Genomic DNA, 22,956 nt, shown 5'->3' on the forward strand with positions numbered 1-22,956 from the left:
CCATCCTCTGTAAAACGTCTTCTCTAGTTGTTCTGCATATGTATTCGCTAATGAAGCTGTGTGTTCTGAGCCTGGATCTCTACATTTCTGTATGAACCAACTTAAAGGGCTAAAGACAGCTTGTGTTTAAATTGAGTGTAAGGTAATTTATGCTTCTAAAGTCATGGTCAGCATTTATTATTGTACTGTGCTGTAAACTTGTTCTGTGCCTAGTCACATTATTTTATAGCGTTTTTATAGCGTTATCAAATCTGGTGGCGCTGTGTGTTAGTTTCCTGACTCCCATGTCACATGGTCTGTGATTGAATCCCATGGAACTACTGTACAGTATCACTTTATTTTTTAACAAACATTTCTTTGAAAAAATGAAACGTTTCCCTTGGTCAGAGATTAAATAAAACCTCACTCGCACCAAACAAATTTATATTTCTAAATATCACAACATGATCGAATTTAAGTCTTTTAAATAACAATGAATAGTCACCTATGCATTACAAAATAAACATTTTTATTGATTTGAATCGCGTTTTGATTTAAATCGTAAACGCGAATTTAAATATATGTGTTTAAAGGCGATATACTGTATAAAAGCGCTGATTCTTATGGAGTGTGTTCCGCCGGGGATTCAAAATATTTATTTTTTTAAATCGCGTATCTAAGGAAAATTGCAGTATAACTTTGTTAATGCACAGACAGTGGCATGTTACATTATAATTTGGGTGTCTCCCCTTGCCAGAAAGGTTTTTGACTTTTTCTAAATTGCAACCCATAAATAAAGCTGATAAAGCTTAGACTAACTGTATTCTAAACTGTATTACAACGTAATTTGCAAAAATGCACTTGGAAGCTGTCCAAGCCCTCCTACGAAAATTATTTAAACTGCGACACTCATCATTCATCTCTAAATAAACTTTATTTTATATAGCGTTTTAGGCGAATAGGTAATTAGATTACTCATAAACCTAATCGCTTTTTCTACATAAACACAGCGTGATTGCTCTCTGAAAATGCTTTTCCTTTATATTTAGGCTCAGATTTCAACTATAGATCGCATTATTATAAACTTTCTTGGAAAAATGTATTTTATGTAAACCATGTTTGCTATAAATTCATTAAGGGCTAAAATACGTTCATTGTCTTCCAATCGAGTCGAGTTGATATTAGAAGCTTGCCACTCCCGGACTGTTACACCAACGCATTAGCATGTTAAAGCGACTTAATTGAGGTGCCCAGCTACCAGTTAACACTGTACTTACTACTTTAAAAATACTTGTGAAACTGAAACTTAATTCGTCACAGCCAGCACTCCTGCAGAGAGGGGGTTGTACTCGTAAAGTATAAGCAGGCGAGATTTCCAGCGAAAGACACCCCCCCTCAAAAACCCAGCAAGCAGTAAGGCTTTATGTTGAAAATTGAGGTGGATTTTGTTTATGATAAAGAAGAGAAACTGGGATGGGAGGAGGGTTTGGTTTTGCATAAGGGGCGGGATTATGATAATTGGAGGAATTTGCGAGAGTATAATGGTTTGATATATTTGATTTTGTATTGTGGTCGTTATCTATGTTTTTGGTTGGTATTATGTTTATATGGTTGTTTTTGTTGGTTGGTTGTTATTATGGTTATTAATAATACGATCTATAGTTGAAATCTGAGCCTAAATAAAAAGAAAAAGCAAGTGATTAGGTTTATGAGCAATCTAATTACTTATTCGTTTAAAATGCTATATAAAATCAAGTTTATTATTAATTTGCTGGACAAAGCGGTGAACATTATTATGCATAAGACAAAGATAACGATCCTGATCAGTTTAGAAATCTGTGTACGCTGTAAGGTTTTTACTTCTTAAACTTTTAAAATACACGTTTCAAATAGAAAGAAATCTTCTTCCTGGTACAGTCGCATGAAGAGACAGGCGAAACAGCCCTACACAGCCCTGTCGCAGTACACGAATATAATCATATCGTTATTAAATTCTTTAGATACGCGATTCCATATTATATTAGCAGAAAAGCTTAAACTACCACTTTTTCACATGCTATTTCACATGTTAGTTAAATTTAATTTATTTATATATTATATATTTATATCTCTGACCAAGGGAAACGTCTCATTTTTTCAAAGAAATGTTTGTTCACAACGGCGACTGTCAGAAGATAGGACACAGCGGCTCAGGCACCCGCTGAATGGAAAAGGGGCACTTTAATGTTCTGTATGGCTAATACTAAAGCCAATACTAATATTCAATACTTTAATATCCTTTTCTGTATGTTTAACAATAGTGGGTACTGGCCTAATTCGTCCCTGCTCCCGTTGTTAGGTGTTAATGTGTTGTTAAGTGTGAATTTGTAGCTGTTTCCCTGGGGTCTGGCTTTTTTTCTGGAAAACCATAACTGGTCTTGTCCAGATTGACTGTCGGCGCCCAGGTCTGATCTTTGTTTTCTAAGCTCTCTGTGTACAGTGGAGCCTCCTGTCCAGCCAGCACATGTCCACAGACATTCACAACAGCGACATATCATAAAACGTTTGCACATATAGTGTGCAAAAATGCACTTTATTTACTAAAAATAAGACAGAGATACTGTGTCAATTTATGTTGCATTAGCCTGATTATGATTAAAAAACATATAATTAAACACGCGTTTGCGATTTAAATCAAAACACGATTTAAATCAATATAAATGTTTATATTGTATCGCATACTGTCCAGCCTCCATTTCTCTATAAAAATTTACTCTATTACACACACACACAATACAAGCAGGAAGCAGAAGCAGGGACCGTTGTCAGAAGGGAAGAAGGTGACTATTCATTGTTATCAAAAATGACTTAGAATCAATCATGTTGCGATATTTTGAAATATAAAAGTCAATTGATTGTCCATAATATCGCTATTCTATTTTTTCAAAGAAATGTTTGTTAAAAGAAAAGTCCAGCACCAGCTGGATTTGAACACACAACCTGCAAGTTGTTAATCAGGCACGTAGACCAGTAGGCTACAAGACAACTCGCATGAACAGGGAGGCGAAACAGCCCTACACAGCCCTGTCGCAGTACACGAATATAATCATATCGTTATTAAATTCTTTAGATACGCGATTCCATATTATATTAGCAGAAAAGCTTAAAACTACCACTTTTTCATACGCTATTTCACATGCTAGTTTAATACTTCGATGCTTGAAATGTTTAGGGAGAAATGGAATACCGGTGTGTATTTTTCCTTTAAAGTACCGATTCCTGGAATCTGACTGGCTGACACCCTTCTGAAGTGGTTCCATAAAATCTGGTATACGGAAAAGAAAGCATTGATAAAAAAAGCCTGGATTCTCATGTATCTCATACAAGTATCTTTTAATACAGTCTTTGCTGTGCTCTTGAGGATTCTTGTGATATTTTGAGGTCTAGTTGAATGATAAGTGTCGCATTTTAAATCATTTTCGTAGTTAGAAATTATGAAACGCCCTGTTAAAAGCAAGGGAGTTTTTATGCCCGTTGAAGTAAAACAAAATGCCTGACAAAGTATGGCTTGGACAGATTCCAAGTGCTTGTACAAATGTGCTAAAGAAATTATACTTTGAGTATACAGCTTGTCCAAAGTCATTCATTATTAATACTATTAGTAATACCTTCGGTAAAGGCTTTGATGCATAAATATTTCTGATAAAGGTAGGTTGTGTACTTTTTTCCAGCTGAGAAATCTTGCTTTCATAAAATATATACGCGATTCAATATTATATTCCCTTTTAATCAAATTCTAAAAGTATGCCTGTTGACTCCGGTATCTCTTTAGTTAAAGACTTCGATGCTTAAAATGTTTAGGGAGAAATGGAATACTGGTGTGTATTTTTTCTTTAAAGTACCAAGACCAGCCATATACTGTATGTTTATGTTCCAAAATTAATATCGTTTATGGCCTTCACACGCGTTACAGTATGCTCCTATTCTTTTTATGCTCAGCTACTAAGATTTCCTTTCAGTGGTAAAATTCAATATCTACAACGGGCACAGCAAAGACGTTTACTGTAAGTCTTTCTACGACAGACCAACGGACCACGAGTGCCCCTGTCGGTCAACCAATCACGTACTGCGGTGCCTCGCGTCATCTTGCGTCACAATGCGCGACGCCACCTGCAGTACATGTCTGTAACGCGCACTTTGAATGGCTGCATCTGTAACTCAAGGTATTATAAAAATAAGAAATTGCTACAGTGTTAATAAACTAAACACATGTACTGTAAAATAAATTGTAATGTGAAAAAACTAAAAAAGGGAATAGTAATTTTGATGGTTTGAGACACAGAACGGAACCCTGACTTTAAACCACATAAATCAGGAATGGTATATACTCTCTGCTAATATACAAAGAAGGCAGTGTAGCATTTGAACTCCATCAACATCACTTTCAATAAACAATTATCCAATTCAGGGTCACAGTTACCCAGAGCCTGTTCCTGGAAGCACTGAACACAAGGCAGGATTGAACCCTGTACAGGATGTCAGTCCATCACAGGGCACAAACACTCATACCAGTGTCAGTTTCCTCAGACGCCTTTTAACTTACCAGCATGTTTGTGGACTGTGGGAGAAAACTGGAACACCACACAAACATGGAGAGATCACACAAACTCCAGACAGTTAGCACTCCAGATTTAAAAGAGATTCAAAGATGAGAGATAAACAAATTAATAAATATTGCAAACCTAACTCATTTCCATAGCTACTTTCTTTCAGGTGTATATAAAATATTAGAAAGAATGGAGGAATATAAGAGATAAGGTTAGGATCCAAATGGAAAAGGGAGGCTGACACTCCCATAGCAATCGAGGAATCTAAAAGCATTTAAATCTGCATAAATTCACTAATTCATCTTCCTGGAGAGAATCACTGGAAACTGGTTAAAGCTGGAGAGAGATAGTGCTCAAATCTGGAAGAACTCTATGATTGAAATTTCAATAAGAAAATTACCTACAAAATCAACTACATATACAGTATATATCAAAACAAAATGGGAAAGTTATGTTTTAAGCCTCTCAGTAATCATTTGTTTACAAAGAATCCACAGACAAGAACTTGTATAAAATGAAACAAAAAACTGCTTTCTATATGTCATCTTTCTTTTTGTTTTGTATTTTCTAGGTGTTACTTTCTGAGGAATGTGAAAAACAGAATGTTGTGAGCCTTAACATACCTAAATAGTAAAAACTTTCCAGTGTTCAACTTACCTCAGTTTTGTTAATTTAGAGTTGGGATCCCTCAGAGCTGAAGACAGCAGTTTCACTCCTGAATCCCCCAGGTTATTGTAACTCAGATCCAGCTCTCTTAGACTGGAGTGTTGAGACTGAAGAACAGAGGCCAGGTCTTCACAACATCTCTCTGTTAGTCCACAGCTCTCCATCCTGCAGACAAAAAGACAGGACACAGCTGAACATCTGCACAGTTCATCCACATCTTTCTTTCCAAGTCTTCACTACAGAATCCAGCTCAGCAGTAATATACAACATCATGTCATTACCCATCTCAGAGTGTCCATGGATGAGGATGATGAAGATAACAGCTGCTTCAAATTTTAGGGTCCAGAAAAAAGAAGAAAGATGATAAGTAATTGTCAGGAAAGGAGACAGTGTGAAACAGGGAGACAGATGGAGTTGGAATAGGGAAACAGAATGAGATAGACTTTAACTTTTAACGATAATAGAAATTGCATCACATTTTCTCGTGTCCTGTTAAAGTTATAGCTTTGGTTGTTATTCTTCACATGGTTGAATTAATACAAAATGTAAATTAACAGCACTTGAGTAAATGAACTGGAGATTTTGGCATTTGTATATGTTGTAAGAAGACCCGGGGAAGGGTCATCTATAACCGGTATTTCCGGAACGAAACACTGAAAATACTAGATATGGACCTTAGCAAAATGGCGGCCAAAGGAATCAACTGACCAGTAAATGGAAAGGGTCTACCCTGAGAAACAATGAGACACAACTGAGCCGCATCAGGAACCGAAATATAAGTGCCCCGGAGGCAGTGAACAGGGCGGAAGCCGATAAGGTGAATGCGGTTTGGAGGAAAAGAGAGGAAAGAGGTGCATGTTAAAGATCGGGCTAAAGAATAACGGACTACTGAAAGGAGAAAAGGTTTATGGTTTTTGGATTACGGACACTAGATAAGGATACATCGCGGATTGGCTTTATTACGGACTTTTGGAACTCGAATCGGATCAGGATTAAGGGAACGGATTACAGACTGTATTTGGAAGACAGTTGGAGGAAGAAACGCCACGAAACTCAGGAAAGAAAAGTGTGGTGTGAGTACTACTTTCATTTACATAAACTTTCCCCCGGAGACACCACAATGTGTTGAGGGAAACAACATCCTCTTTTGAAGAAAATACCATTTAAGCATAAACAAAAACAAGCAATGTTATAACTATAACAACACATAATAAAAATGTGAAGCAATAAACAGCATTTATGTCCAAACCTTATATACTGCAGAAGTCCCACCAAAAAAAAGAAAATGAATGTCAAAATAAACAAATCGCATTCCTCTCCAAAATATACAGCACTGTGTACAGTTTTCACAAATGAAAGCTTCTCTACTCACAGCCTCACATGTAACATTGTCAACTCCTCTTCAAACACTAGTATTTCCTCAGACAAGTACTGTTTCAGTTAGTGAAACAGATTGGATGCATATGGCCCAATCATAATGTTCATCTAGTGGCAGAAATACGCTTATGAGAGGGAGCTGTGAAATAACAGGCTACAACAGATGTACATGTGTTCTATTTTTTTTAACTGGTCTCATCTGGAAAAATTCAGATTCCACCCTTGTCTGAGACCATGACAAGACTGAGTGCAATGACCATGAATTAGAAATAGTAGAGCTCAGGACAGATTGGGCAGCTTCTCCTCTCTCCAAACACACAGACAGCATCACTCCAGCAGCAGACTGAGGACGAAAGGCAGCAGTGGGGACAAGTCAACCCCACAGCTGTTCAGTAGAAAGAGGACCTCGCTGAGTTTAAGGTCTCCTGCTCAATTCAGCAGGACACAAGGCTGGGCAAAGAGCAGCTGATGATGACAACTGAAAGTCCTCTAGGGTTTTTCACAGTGCCCTGACATCCTGCTCTCCTCCAGCCATTACCATGATGTCATCAGTGTACTCTGAGTCCCGGATAGTAGGATCAGGGAAGCCCAGGATGGACAGCCCCTTGCAGACCTGACACAGCTGATATAGAAGAGGCTCAAGGGCAAAAGAGATGTGGAGAGAGTATATCAGTATATTTTCACAAACAATCTTCAGATAACTGGATTTTAAAGGTATTGTAAGACCATGAACCTCACTCATTTTCTTTGACCTGGTCTCTCAATCAAAATTTGGCTGAGGAATCTACCATGGTGCTGCATCCACTTTATACTAGTCAGGAAACTGAACTTCAGTACAAAACAGCAGGTCAAGAGAGAGCGAGTCCATATGAACCAGAATTCTGCCTCAGACTTTGTCTGCCACAGGGGAAATCTTTTGACTTGGGATCATCTGTAAATTTCACTTGAATTCAGTAAATATTAATACAGTTGTACTCCATTGTCAATAAAGAACGGTATATTTGTTCTGTTAAAACTACTAGTATAATGTGTGAGAGAGAGTATGTTATTCCTGAGGGAGCAATTTGTACTGCTTCAGGTGACTATGGAGGGTCTCTTAGAGTTCACATAAAGTTCGTGATACAGTATCTGTCAGAGTAAACACTATGGCTTCAAAGCAGAGGGAATGTTTGCTGAGATGTGAGGGGTCCCTGATCAAAAACAATTGTAAAGTTTACCTTGGTATACTTACTGTAGGTAACTAAGTCTGAGTTAATGATTGTCAATGAGCAGTACAGAAACACACCATATAAAATCAAATTAAGTCCACAGAAAGGAGCCCCTACTCCATAATTTTCTAAACAAAACCTGACTGGAGCTACTGTATGTATTTGGACCTTGCTAGAGAAACCTTGTGTCACAGTAAGGTGAACCCATTGGGGGAGGAATGTTCCTGCCTCGTGTACGACTACACCACCTAGCAATACAAACGGGGTACTAGGGCCCCACTAAATTGCCACAGGTTCTGTTTATCTCCCAGAATCACCAATGCACACACAGACCAGCGACAAGCATTTGTATTATATAAGTGCCCTTTTATTTTATAACTACATTCATATTCACTATCACCCAAAGACACAACGAAAACAGCATTCACAGCAACAAAAGGTCCTTCCCAGGGTCATAATGAATCCGGAGGGACAGCAGTCTTTCCCGTAAAGTACTGAAGAGAGGCCACTCGAACATTTCTTCTTAGTACCTGTAGTCTCTGATGGCCCACTTGAAGGAGAGGGGTATCACCCAGTCCTATTTCCCCAGTCTCCATTTTGGTAACTATAGAAATCCTCTGCGGGCTGTATTACATTCCCCTCAGTTTGAATCAGCTAGCTGGGCCAGTTTCCTTGTTCCTTGCTTTCAGGTGTTAAAAGTCTCTGTACAGTAACTCTGTTCCAATACCAATGTCCCCTGTGGTCGTCAGTTACTGGACCAATAGTTCCTTGCCTTCAGGCATTAGAAGTCTCTGCACAGTACCTCCATGGTCTTGCACTCTGCAGCTTCCCTTGTGCTGCCTGTGTTGTCTCCACTGTCCAGTGGGAATCGGGAGCTCACTCTGTTCTGTCTCAGGTGTTTTTATTCCTCCCCTTAGCCAATCCCTCTCAGGGGGTTTTCCACTGTCCCTGTCAGAATTGGGTTTCCCCAGTATTTTTCCAGGAGGAAGCTTGTGTTGTTTGAGGGATGTGGGAGTCCCGAGCTAGGTGTTAAGGGCCCTTATCACTTCTTTTTTCACTCTCCAGGTTTCCCTCTTTCTCCCTTGATCTGGCTAAAACTGGTTCAGCGACTCCTCACAGCTCCAAGTATCGATACCTAATTGCTTCCTGAATGACCTGGGTGTGACCGTTGTTGCTGACTCTTCCTGCTAGACTGTATTCATTAGAACAACTGCAGTCGCCACCCTTGAGTGAGAGGCAACATTGACACCATCCTGGAAATCATAGCCCAATCAATCCCAGCTTGTTACTGCCTCAATGGCCCACATCCTGCGACACTTGCTATTCTGTGATTTAAGGGAACTTGGATTTCCTGGGTAAAAGATACCTCTTTCCTGCTTAGTTTGCATTTTTAGAATAGGGAGATAATAATCACTTACACTTGTATAGCGCTTTTCTGGACACTCCACTCAAAGCGCTTTACAGGTAATGGGGACTCCCCTCCACCCCCAGCAGTGTGCAGCCCCACCTGGATGATGCGACGGCAGCCATACTGCACCAGAATGCTCACCACACATCAGCTATCAGTGGGGAGGAGAGCAGAGTAATGAAGCCAATTCATAGATGGGGATTATTAGGAGGCCATAATTGGTAAAGGCCAATGGGAATTTTGGCTAGGACAACACCCCTACTCTTTGTGAGAAACCCCCTGGGATTTTTAATAAGCACAGAGAGTCAGGACATCAGTTTTATGTCTCATCCAAAGGACAGGGCTTATTTACAGTATAGTGCCCCTGTCACTATACTGGGGCATTAGGACTCACATGGACCACAGGGTGAGCGCCCCCTGCTGGCCCCACTAACATCTCTTCCAGCAGCAACCTTAGTTTTTCCCAGGAGTCTCCCATCCAGGTACTGACCAGGCTCACACCTGCTTAGCTTCAGTGGGTTGCCAGTTGTGAGTTACAGAGTGATATGGCTGCTGGCTCCCATTTAGTCTGTGGGTGCAGAGAGAGATTTAGCTGCAGGTTGTATTGCATTTATTTAGAAAGGCAGCTTATTGTCAGGAATCCCACATGCTCTTCAGATTCCACAGGGGCTCACAAATGCTCCCGCATTCTCACACACTCCAAATCTCACAAACACTCGCACAATTTGAAAGGAGCAAATTGTTAGTTTCATTGATCATTCATATAATTGGATAAAACATGTTGACAACAGTGTCACCTCCTTATGCCTCCTGATCTCATCAGCTTTCAGAATCTACTCAAGGCTGGGTGTGATCACAGCTCTAAGGTAAACCATGTAGTTGCTGTCAGTTGTGTGGATCAGGAGGTGGCGCTCTTTTGTTCCAGTGTCATAAGTACCAAATTTACCTCTTTAAAAAACAGTACTGATTTATCATGAAGCCAGCAGAAAATTATTCCTACTAATATCTTTAATTTTTATTTTATTTCAGGTTCCACTGGCCAGATTACTGTGACTCAGACTCAATCCGTGACATCTGTCAAGATTCCCACACGCTCTTCAGATTCCACACGGGGTCACAAACGCTCCCGCATAATTCTGCATATTGTAACTTACTTATTAATTCAAATTCTCTCATTTAATTTTGTTCATGGTCTGACTTTTGGCCAGTCCTTTTGGATTACGGCTTCGCTTTGTGTTTTCGGATTGTTTACTCTCGGTTTTCCCTGGTCTGCCCCAGTATCGACACTCCATTTGCTTCTCTAGACTTCTGATTTCTTGCTGTATGTTTAGGACTTTCGCTTTCATTTTGTCCTTGTGACTTTTGCCTGTTTCTCTATTGGGTTCTGCACAGGGTCCTATTTCTTTTCTGACACTTATCTCTTCTTGTGGCCTCTGTAGGCATTAAGAGTTCAATACCTAGTAGTGGTCTGAGATTTTCTGGGTGATAAGGATGTTAGGCCTCTGAAACACGTCTGAGGTTTTTTGGCTTATAAGGATGTTAGGCCTCTGAAACACCTGCACATACTGTACATAGAGTAACTGGTGTGTGGCATGTTTTGTTGTGTGTAGTGTAGTGTTTGTATTGTCATTAATACATTTTTATTTAAGTGTGCCTGGATTATTACTCCTTTCACCAAAGCTGTGCTAGAGAATAAAGAATTCACGTGTCTCTTATTATACCAGCCACTCTGTCAATTCCTGATTATCACCATTTTTGTAACAATGCATATATTAATATACAGTACAGTACCAATGTTATAATTTCTTGCAGAGGAAGTCAAACCGAAAGGAATTTTTAAAAAATGAAAAATATGAACTCCAGCTTGTTGTTTAGAAGTCTAATCTTCATGCAGAAAGGACTTTAAATTAACCCCGTCTTCACATCTTACTTCGCTTATTACTATTTATACATAATTTAATTCTGCATATTGTAACTTACTTATAAATTCATATACTCTATGTAATTAAAAAATAAAAATCTGTGATTGTAATTGTAAAGTATAAATCATACAGGAAATATGATATATCACCCTGCAACTCTCAACTAGCTACCCACTGAAGCTAAGCAGCGTTGAGCATGGTCAGTACCTCGATGGAGACCTCCTGGGAAAGCTATGGTTGCTGCTGGAAGTGGCGTTAGTGGGACCAGCGGGGCACGCCCACCCTGCTGTCTGTGTGGGTCCTAATGCCCTAGTATAGTGGTAGTGGCGGGGACACTATACTGTAATGGGCGCCCTCTTTCGGATGAGACGTTTAACCAAGGTCCTGACTCTCAGTGGTCATGAAAGATCCCCAGGCATTTCTCAAAAAGAGTAGGGAGTTATTCCAGTGTCCAGGCCAAATTCCCCCCCCCCGATCTTTACCGTGGCCTCCAAATTGTCCCCATGTATGATTGGCTTGCGGTTGGACTGGCGCCCCATCCAGGGTGTACCCTGCCTTGTGGCCGTTGCTTAAAGGGAAATAAAGCATTTGTTTTTTCATGTTGTTTTTCTTTTTTCCCTCTTTTGCATCCTGGGGTACTGCACCCATATATATTTGTTCCTTTTGACTGCTCTCCCTGAGGCCGTGACTGATTCTTGGCTCCACTGAGAAATACAGTAGCTGACCACCTGTGCTGGACTGTCACACTGTACCTTAGTCACAGGACATGCTGGCGCAGAGTCAGCTGAGCATCTCCACAACACTGACCTGGACAGCATTATGACTGGAGGAGTAAAAGTCCAATATTTACATGATCTACAGAGATACATTTTATTTCATGACAGTGAATGAATTCCAACTTTTCCAACAGTCACTTAACCCAGGGATCTGAGAAATGCCAGTGTAGTGCCTGTCGATAAGAAGGGAGATAATACAAGTAATTAATGTATAAACTAATAAAGTCTGGCTTGTATTACATGTAACAATTATAAGAACTAGAGGATCAAAAGTCAATGGGGATTTAGAGAAGGTAGGTCTTGCATAACCACTTGTTAGTTATTTGAACAAGCAACAGCAGTAACGAACACACAAAGCATACAGCATGATACTGTGTATTTGCATTTTTAAAAGGTTGTTAAAGGTTTTTAATGAAGTTCCACATAAATGATTAACTCTCAAATCACAGGCAGTGAAGCATGAATTAAGAATTATTCAAAAAATAGAAAAAAAGAGTACAGATAACATATGAATCAAACAGAGGTGATTTAATCATTGGAGTACCACAGGGATCTGTACTAGAACTAATGTTATTAATTTATGTTCTTAAACTAGCCATGTTTCTCCATGATACTGTGATGTCGCGGTCCCCCACGAACACGCATGTCCACCACTCCAGACACACCCCTCACAGCCTGCTGGGGAACTTTTCCACATTTTCTTGCAAGCCCTCTCCTTTGAGACCATAATTTACTCAGCCCCCTCATCATGGCACCAGAGCATGGGGTACACATCTTCAGAGACCTCTGGGTCCGTGTCTGGCAGACTCTTAGGTCCCGAGTCTCCAGCTCACTGACTCCACTATCCTCAGAGATCATAATGTAGGTCCCTCACCAAGCCAAGCCTGATTTCCTCTGAGATCATAATGTAGGTTCTTCACTGAGCTAACTTGACGTCCTCACTTGATGCCACTAGGCTAAGTCACACACACACACACACACACACACACACACACACACACACACACACACACACACTGTCTCCAGAGACTCACTCCCGCACACAGACCTCTCACATTAACAACCCCGAGTCTCTCTTCATCACATCCCACTCGTGCTGAGACTCAACACACTTTCCGTTATAAAAAACAAATACACAACCTCCCTGTCTCCTCACTCTGATGCCACTCTGTGTATACGCAGCACGGGTCTGCCTTATCAGTGTCACTGCCAGTAGCTCACTGATAATAATAATGGACATTTTCATAATTTTATTTTAATTTTATTTTTTATTTTGAAAAGCTAAGAAAACCTTTTCTGGTCAGTAACATCACCCATTGTACTAATGGAAATACAAATCAAGGCTACTAAGTTTACAGAAAAAGTGAGAGAGGTGTGTGACAGCTGTGGTGTATGAAATGAGGGTGTGTGTTATGATTACTTATTGTTCATACATTTCACGCACCTAATTCCCTATGTACTTTCCATGAACACAATTAATCTTTTTATATATAGAATTTTTCAATCTTTGTTACTACACTCTACAGTGTGTTTTTATGGGGTCACCCCTTATGTTAAGTAATAGATGCAGAGGACATGACTTAGTGAATAGTGTCCTAATGTTACTCTTTGTTACTTAGATCCACATATAAATCTTTTAGACTCTATTACAACTGGAAATTGTCCTGTCTCATGGAATACGCTTCTCATGGGACACTATTTAGAGTAATCTTAATTTTGCTTTGAGAACTACCAATCACCATCTGAACCATTTTAACTTAAATCATAGGACTCACCTATTGTCTCAGACTTAGTTTCTAATACAGATGCAGCCATTCAAAATGGGTGAGTTATTTTGCGGCATACCCCGGTGGGCGTGTCGCGGTATCACGCGGTGTCACGCAGTGTCACGTGGTTAATCGCGCGTCATTTGACGCTCTGCCGGAAACTATCCGGCGTCACCTTGTAAATCCGCCAGGGGGAGCTTAACCTCTCATGTACAGCATTTGAGCCTTTAATTTTGAACAGTGTATTACAGCATGTTAATCTTCAGTCATTAAAATGTTGGTATATTTTATGAAAGCAAGATTGCTCAGTTGGACAAAAGTACACAACCTACCTTTATCAGAAATATTTATGCATCAAAGCCTTTACCGAAGATATTACTAATAGTATTAATAATGGATGACTTTGGACAAGCTGTATACTCAAAGTATAATTTCTTTAGCACATTTGTACAAGCACTTGGAATCTGTCCAAGCCATACTTTGTCAGGCATTTTGTTTTACTTCAACGGGCATAAAAACTTCCTTGCTTTTAACAGGGCGTTTCATAATTTCTAACTACGAAAATGATTTAAAATGCGACACCTATCATTCAACTAGAGCTTAAAATATCACAAGGAAAAATACACACCGGTATTCCATTTCTCCCTAAACATTGTAAGCTTCGAAGTCTTTAACTAACGTGATACCGGAGTCAACAAGCATACTTTTAGAATTTGATTAAAAGGGAATATAATATGGAATCGCGTATCTCAAGAATTTAATAACGGTATGATTATATCCGTGTACTGCGGCAGGGCTGTGTAGGGCTGTTTCGCCTGCCTGCTCATGCGAGCTGTCTTGTAGCCGACTGGTCTAGGTGCGTGACTACCAACGGGCAGGTTGTGTGCTCGAATCCAGCTGGTGCTGGACCTTCCAGTTTTATTTATTAATTTATTTTTTAATCGCGTAACATAAACATATTACCGTATGCAAACTGTACTGTATACAGTATGTATATGTATATTTAATGTCTTAACTGTGCCCGTTTAAGTATTGAATATTCATATCTAATTTTACCACTGAAGGGAAATCTTAACATAAACATACAGTATATGGCTGGTCTCGGTACTTTAAAGAAAACATACACACCAGTATTCCATTTCTCCCTAAACATTGTAAGCTTCGAAGTCTTTAACTAACGTGATACCGGAGTCAACAAGCATACTTTTAGAATTTGATTAAAAGGGAATATAATATGGAATCGCGTATCTCAAGAAATTAATAACGATAAAATTATATTCATATTGCAAAAGAACTGCAACGGACATAAAAACTCCCTTGCTTTTAACAGAGCGTTCCATAATTTCTAACTACGAAAATGCCAGGTGAAAGGATTTGTAAACATATTTTGTTAAAGCAAGTCAGTTTTTTCTGCAACACATAAAATACATTTTTCCAAGAAAGTTTAGCCTTTGTCACTAATGAAACCACTAAATAAAGACATAAATATAGAAATCTTAAGATTTGTTTTATTTAATGTTGGTAGCAGGATGAACTGTCAGAGTGTATATTTTGTTCGCAAAGTTGCTGCAAGATGTTAACAGTGAAAAAGGTATTTAGAAATGAGTTATTTCAAGATGAAAAAGAAAACATACACGAAACATGGTTTCATTACGACCAGAATCGGTCTTGAGATATTTTTAACTTGATTTACAGTATTTGAGAGGTATGTCTTAACACCGATACTACAGTGCTTAAGTACTGCTCACGTATATGTTTCTAGGTTTATATTATGCATTTCATACGGTCAAATTACTTTTGAGCAACTAATAAGAAGCACGAAACGGTATGCATTTTACTTTCGTTTTGTGATGGGACCCGTGGATTGATTAGAGATATCAAGTACATACAAGTCATTTTTTAAATGTTGTAGTTCGTCTTGAAAAAATGTTACGAGTACATCATCTATCAACAATCACACAGGTTCTGTTTCCATATTGCGGATTTTGGTTAGGTATTATCAAATCCAGTGCCGCTGTTAGTTTACTGAGTCCCATGTCACATGGTCTGTGATTGAAGCCTGTAAGACCGGTTTAATTCGTCACAGCCAGCACTCTTCAGGTGTGAGGGTCTTCTGCTCAGAATGAAACGCTAAAATGTTTGTGTATATTCTAATGGTAGTGGGGGCAGGGTGTGTGGGAACAGGTTTGGTTGAAATTGCATTAGAGATCTATGTTCTTCACACCTGAAACATTTTCTCTGAAAGCATTTTCTTCGCAGTTTAACCGATCTTGTTACAGCATGTTACAGTTTACTTTTATTAACCATATTAATTTTAAGTGCTTAATGTAAAATCTTGTAAAAATATATTTTCATTGTTCAAATATACATTAAGTCTGACTATCATATAATAAGTTAAATACAAAACTAAAGAAAAAATAGGGTTAAATATAATTCAAAATATTTTGCTAACAATGTTAACTGTTTATGAATAATAAAATGTATTAACTAAGGAGTAGGATGGCACAGTTGTTAGTATGTTTTTTGTTTTGTTTCTTTTTCATAAATACAACAGTAGTACCTGATGTCTCAGTGGCTTTCAAAATTAAATTATGCAATAAATAACCACATGTAAGACTCTGGTGCTTAAAATGTTTAGGGAGAAAGTGGAATACTGGTGTGTATTTTTTCTTTAAACTACCAATACCAGCCATATACAGTCTGTAACGTAGGGATTTCTATACGTCTTTATTTAGTGTTTACATTAGTGACAAAGGCTAAACTTTTAGCTTCAGTAACGTGTACATATCTCCCCTTTTTATAAAACGACATGGTTGAAAACTGTTCCAGAGCCACTGTCGTTTCATCAGTGAAAAGTACATCATGAAATGCCTCTCCCTGTTCAATCCACTGGAAAAAAGAAAAGGAGCATAAAGCTTCTGATGGTCATAAACGATATTCATTTAGGAGCAGCATCAGAGGTATGTTTTTAACTGCACTGCATTGGAGAGAATACCATAGTGTGTTTTTTTTTTACTCCCTGGCGGAAACTGGCTTCCAGAAGAATCAGTATGGCTCAGAGATTAAATAAAACTTCACTCGCACCAAACAAATGTATATTTCTAAATATCACAACATGATCGAATTTAAGTCATTTTAATAACAATGAATAGTCACCTATGCGTTACAATATAAACATTTATATTGATTTAAATCGCGTTTAAATCACCTTTATTTAAAACCCATAAATAAAGCTGATACTGTTTAGACTTTCAATTATTTAAAACTGTATTAAAGCAGCACGATACACAATGCAACGTAAATCGCTATCTTTGTCTTCTGTGTAATAATGTTCACCTCTCTGTCCAGCAAATTTACAGGTTAAAAACAATACTGTTAGGCTGGGAAAACGATTTTTTTTAAGAAATACAAAATGAGATATAATGATATGTTCCGGCTTAGACATTAACGAAGAGCATAACGCGTATACTGCATACACTGCAAGTACAACCCCCCTCTCTGTGGGAGTGCTGGCTGTGACGAATTGAACCGGTTTCACGGGTATTTTCAAAGTAGGAGGCGAGATTTCCAGCGAAAGACACTCCCCCCCCCCCTCAAAAACCCAGTAAGTACAGTACTTACTAGTTAAAGGCTAGGCTCCCGACTACAGCAAAAGGAACCCTTCTTTCATTAGAATACAATGAACATATTTTAGCCCTGAATGAATAAATAGCAAACATGGTTTACATAAAAGACATTTTTCCAAGAAAGTTTAGCCTTTGTCACTAATGAAACCACTAAATAAAGACATAAATATAAAAATCTTAAGATTTTTAAAATGCATGACTTTGCTAAAATTTATTTGAAAATAAAAACAATTACAACCGCCAGGGGAGAGAGAGAACAGGGGAGGGATGTTGGTTTTGCATAAGGGGCGGGGCTATGGAAATTAGGTCTGTTTGGGAATGTGTAGTTACATGTTCTGGCTGTTTGTGAATTATCGTTGTTGAGTATGGAGTGTTGAGGTATTGATTTTGTGTAATGCTTTATGTTGAAAATTGAGGTGGATTTTGTTTATGATAAACAGGATAAACTGGGATGGGAGGAAGGTTTGGTTTTGCATAAGGGGCGGGATTATGATAATTGGAGGACTTTGCGAGAGTAAAATGGTTTGATATATTTGATTTTGTATTGTGGTTGTTATCTATGTTTTTGGTTGGTATTATGTTTATATGGTTGTTTTTGTTGGTTGGTTGTTATTATGGTTATTAATAATACGATCTATAGTTGAAATCTGAGCCTAAATAAAAAGAAAAAGCAAGTGATTAGGTTTATGAGCAATCTAATTACTTATTCGTTTAAAACGCTATATAAAATAAAGTTTATTATTAATTTGCTGGACAGAGCGGTGAATATTATTATGCATCAGACAAAGATAACGATCCTGAATCTGTGTACGCTGTAAGGTTTTTACTTCTTAAACTTTTAAAATACACGTTTTGAATAGAAAGAAATCCTCTTCCTGTTACAGTATGTATAGCAAACCAGCACGTCTTTTTTCTCCAATCAGAGGGGTGTCAGATGGTGTCAGCCAATCACCATTCTGCGTTGGGTAGCAACGGGTGACTGTTCTCAGGCGGAAGATGTAAACAGCTTAATGTTCGTGTTAAATAATTTTTTTAAATTCAATTAAACGGGCACAGTTAAGACATTAAATATACATATACATACTGTATACAGTACAGTTTGCATACGGTAATATGTTTATGTTACGCGATTAAAAAATAAATAAATAAAACTGGAAGGTCCAGCGCCAGCTGGATTCGAGCACACAACCTGCCCGTTGGTAGTCACACACCTAGACCAGTCGGCTACAAGACAGCTCGCATGAGCAGGCAGGCGAAACAGCCCTACACAGCCCTGCCGCAGTACACGGATATAATCATACCGTTATTAAATTCTTGAGATACGCGATTCCATATTATATTCCCTTTTAATCAAATTCTAAAAGTATGCTTGTTGACTCCGGTATCACGTTAGTTAAAGACTTCGAAGCTTACAATGTTTAGGGAGAAATGGAATACTGGTGTGTATTTTTTTCTTTAAAGTACCAAGACCAGCTATATACTGTATGTTTATGTTCCAAAATTAATATCGTTTATGGCTTTCACACGCGTTACAGTATGCTCCTATTCTTTTTATGCTCAGCTACTAAGATTTCCCTTCAGTGGTAAAATTCAATATCTACAACGGGCACAGCAAAGACGTTTTTACTGTAAGTCTTTCTACGACAGACCAACGGACCACGAGTGCCCCTGTCGGTCAACCAATCACGTACTGCGGTGCCGCGCGTCATCTTGCGTCATACTGAGCGACGTCACCTGCGGTACGTGTCTGTAACGCGCACTTTGAATGGCTGCATCTGTACATATTACTGATTCTCCAAAGCGCACACTTTGTTCCCAGGGAGTCACAGGCACACTCTCTCCTGTAGTCTAGGAACGCACAGATGTTTTAGAGTTTTAGGAAAATGCGTGAGCAACACTGTCCACACTGTTGAAGCACAGTGTACCTCACTGCCCTCTGGTATTACTGCTAAATTACCACTCTACTGACTGAGCAGCACTACAAAAAAGGATCTGGCTGGCATTACTGCTGTGAAGACAATGATTGAGAAAAATGGAGAACAGATAAGAGAAAGAAAGGAACAAAGTAAAAGAGGAACAAGAGAGTGAGGAGCAGGTTTAAACCTATGAGACAAGGAAACGAGAGGGGAAGCTTTCCTTACAAGATTAGACATCTTATATTTCTCATCACAGTAATATTATGGGGAAGGTGAGACACAGTGGGATGAAAAACACTATAGAAAGATGTGTCTTAATGTGGACCCCTTAAGAACTTTTCTTTCTATTTAATTCCCACTTGGTCCTAATCAAAATCATGACCCCACCCGCAATATTGATCCACACCTCACTCAGATCTAAAAGGGGAACTGCAGTCCCAAGTTCTCAGACAGGGTTTTAACTCTTGGTATCAAAATAAATTGACAGTATTGCAAAATTCTACACATTTCAGTTCAAAATCATGAATTTTGTGAAAGTACTGCATGGTTGCCATGTTGGTGAAGGAAGACAAGAATCTGCTGGTCTCACCACTGGCGAGACCAAGAGTTTGCAAGGCTTGTGATACAAAACTGGCCCTTCCTGCTCACTAGTCGCTGTAAGTGAACAAGAAGCCAAAACCTGAAAATTAATATGAGTGTGTTTTAGACGGTTGGCAGATTGTTCTTTACTGCAATACTTAAAAGAATCTAAAAAACATGTTGTCTTATGTAGGCACATTTTGTGAAAATATTTCAAATTAATATAGTAGCAAAATTTGCTTGCTCTAAAGCATGTTTACAATGTAACAGGGACACTTTTGCATCATCGAAAATTCTGTTGCCTCATTCTGAATCACAGGCAATAACGGCAATATGGCACTATGCATACATTAAAGTTTCATCTTTTTTGCGATGTAAGTTGGAGGTTATGTTATGGCACATGATATTGTGTACTTGTTAGCTTTGTTGTGTTTGAAATGTACTTATCATTGCAGATTCATTATAACCCTGAAATGTAAAAATAGCATTGCCGTTCTACTTTAATATAGGAAAATATTTAATATGTCAATATTTTAAGTACAAATAAAACCACTAATGAGTTAATATGAAACATTTCATTGAGCTAATGCATATTGAAACATTCACATTTTTAACAGTCTATTACAGGTCTCAGAAAGACCTTCAGGTTAATGTTTTAAATTAAAGCCCCGGAACCAGTGGTTGACAACCTACAGCACGCATGACATTACTGGCACACAAAGGGATTTTTAACAGCATAAGAAAATGGCATGTGTAATAGAAGTCTAATGGGCAACAAAGATATTAAGTTCAAAAACAATAAAGTCTGTGCTTGACTGTAATTTTCTGCAAATATATCCTGAAAATTCTTTGCCACAGAAAATAAATGATTCGCTTGGTTTATTTATTTATTTATTATTTGTAGTGATGTTAGGAAATAGTTTTCACAGCAAAGCTCACAATCTTCACCTCTGATAACATCAGACTAAAGTGTAAATGCAAACATTTTGCACAAAATGGCAGTTGCAAGAAGAAATCAAAGTCAGAAATCATAACGACCATATTTTTTGTGCTCTAGGATGTGAGAGCATTGTTTGTCAAACATCAAATTTTCAGACAGAACAGGACAAACACTTCATGGATGAGTTGGACAAAGTTGAGTCTATCAAACAACCCACAGCAAGGTACAGAAAACAAAGCAACACCTTTAAATTACAAAGTCAGACAAAGTGTTGTGAAACATGGAAAATCATTTACAGAAGGGGCAAATATAATAGACCTTTTCGTATATGTTTAAATAGATTGCCTAACAAGGAGATAATCATCTCTAGAATTAAGGGTTCACCTGTGTCTGCTAGATCAATGAAGAGACAAATAAGTGAAATGGCTAAAAATGTTAACAAACAACAGACAGTAAAAGTATTTTGTGTTGCACTTGATGAGTGTGTGGAAATAAACAATGAAACAGCATTATCAATTATTGTGAGATACTGTGACTAAGATGGAATTTGAGAAGAGCTGAAGATACAGCTTAGAAGATTATTAATCATTTTGAGAAAAGAGGGAATGATATGAAGGAAATATTTTCTTTGACGACTGCCATGGTAGGAAAACTGAAGAGACTCGTTAAGATCATCGTGGATCACATTGGCCACCCCACGGTAGATTTTCATTGTATTACTCATCAGGAAAATGTTTGTGTCAAGATTTTGAATTACAAGCTTAAAAATGTGATGATTACAGAGTACCATAGTTTTTTTTTGTATTGCTCGATCTCCCTCTACTCAGTTTAAAACTCTGTTTCAGGAAATGGACAAGAACATTCCTCTATACCAGCAGCCATATCACCCTGCAGCTCACGGCTTGCAGCCTACTGAAGCTCAGCAGGTGTGAGCCTTGTCAGTACCTGGTGAGGAAACTTCTGGAAAAAAACAAGGCTGCTGCTGGAAGAGGTGTTAGTGGGGCCAATAGAGGCTGCTCACCCTGATGTCTGTGTCGGTCCTAATGCCCAAGTATAGTGACGGGGACACTATACTGTAAAACAGGCACCATCCTTTGGATGAGATGTACTGTAACACTGAGGTCCTGACTCTCTGTGGTCATTTAAAATCCCAGGGAATTTTAGGGGTGTTACCCCGGTGTCCTTTGGCCTTTACCAACCATGGCCTCCTAATCATCTCTCTGATTTGACTATATCACTCTGCTCTCCTCACCACTGAGTGCTGGCATATGGGGAGTGTACTGGTGCACTATGGCTATTGGCGCATCAAAGAGCTTTGAGTGGAGTGTCCAGAAAAGAGCAACATAAGTGTAAGCAATTATTATTATCATACAGAAGTGTTCGTTGGCTAAGCCATGGCAAGGATTTGGCAGGTATGCCTTCATGCAATCAAGATCATTTTGTCAAAAAAAGGTAAAAAGTACCTGAGCTGCATGATATAAAATAGGTTACAAAACTAACGTTTCTAGCTGACATTACGACACAAATGAATGATCTGTCTGCAGAGTGCAGATCAAACTGTTATGGTTTTTATTGAAAGTTGGAAAGCATGTGTTGCAAATGTTGCCATTTTTTCTTCAGACACTTTTCCATTCAGCAGTGTGTTATTGGATGTGACCCGCTTGTCTAGCTGCTTAGCCCCCATGTAGATGAACATACTGTATCACCTTGAATACTGATCCAATAGGACAGCCTGGGACAGTCCAATATCATGTTGTCCAGAGTGTCACAATCTACGTCCAGAGTGTCACTCAGGACAGTCTTTTAGGTGGACATCTGGAGGAGGAATAGATATGGAGAAACCCCACCTCCTTGGAACACAAAAAACATTACCTCTGACCAGAGGCTAAAAGAGTCATTAGCTGTAACTACTGCTAACTGCTTTCTTCCAATGACACAGCTATGTAACCAGGCGAGTAGCCTGGGACATCATTTATTATCAACTGGATGCTGCAGGAGCCTAGAAAGATCCACTTGATCAAAGGCTTTGGACAGGTCGGCTAGCAGCACTCTCACCACTGTTGGTTATCAGGCATCTGTAGCTGTTAGTCAGGAGTGTGTGGCTCATACAGGGGCAGATGTAGTGTAGTTAATTTAGGCAAATAAGCAGACTGATGTTTGCATTTGGATATAATTTGGTCATGAGTTTATTCACAATAAATATGTCA

The 22,956-nt window shown here is 38.7% G+C and overlaps 1 protein-coding gene across 1 annotated transcript in view; it reads right to left on the reverse strand.

Moving 5' to 3' along the window:
* Positions 1-22,956, reverse strand: part of LOC148815847 (ribonuclease inhibitor-like) — a 117,960-nt gene that overhangs the window by 75,342 nt on the left and 19,662 nt on the right. Inside the window, exon 2 of the mRNA XM_088904862.1 lies at positions 5,223-5,396. Within this exon, the coding sequence (XP_088760988.1) occupies positions 5,223-5,395 (173 nt within the window). The 5' untranslated portion in view covers position 5,396. The remainder of the gene's footprint in view (positions 1-5,222; positions 5,397-22,956) is intronic.

The sequence above is a fragment of the Atractosteus spatula genome, chromosome 24, assembly GCF_055471065.1.
Source record: "Atractosteus spatula isolate fAtrSpa1 chromosome 24, fAtrSpa1.hap1, whole genome shotgun sequence".
Lineage (NCBI taxonomy): Eukaryota > Metazoa > Chordata > Actinopteri > Semionotiformes > Lepisosteidae > Atractosteus > Atractosteus spatula.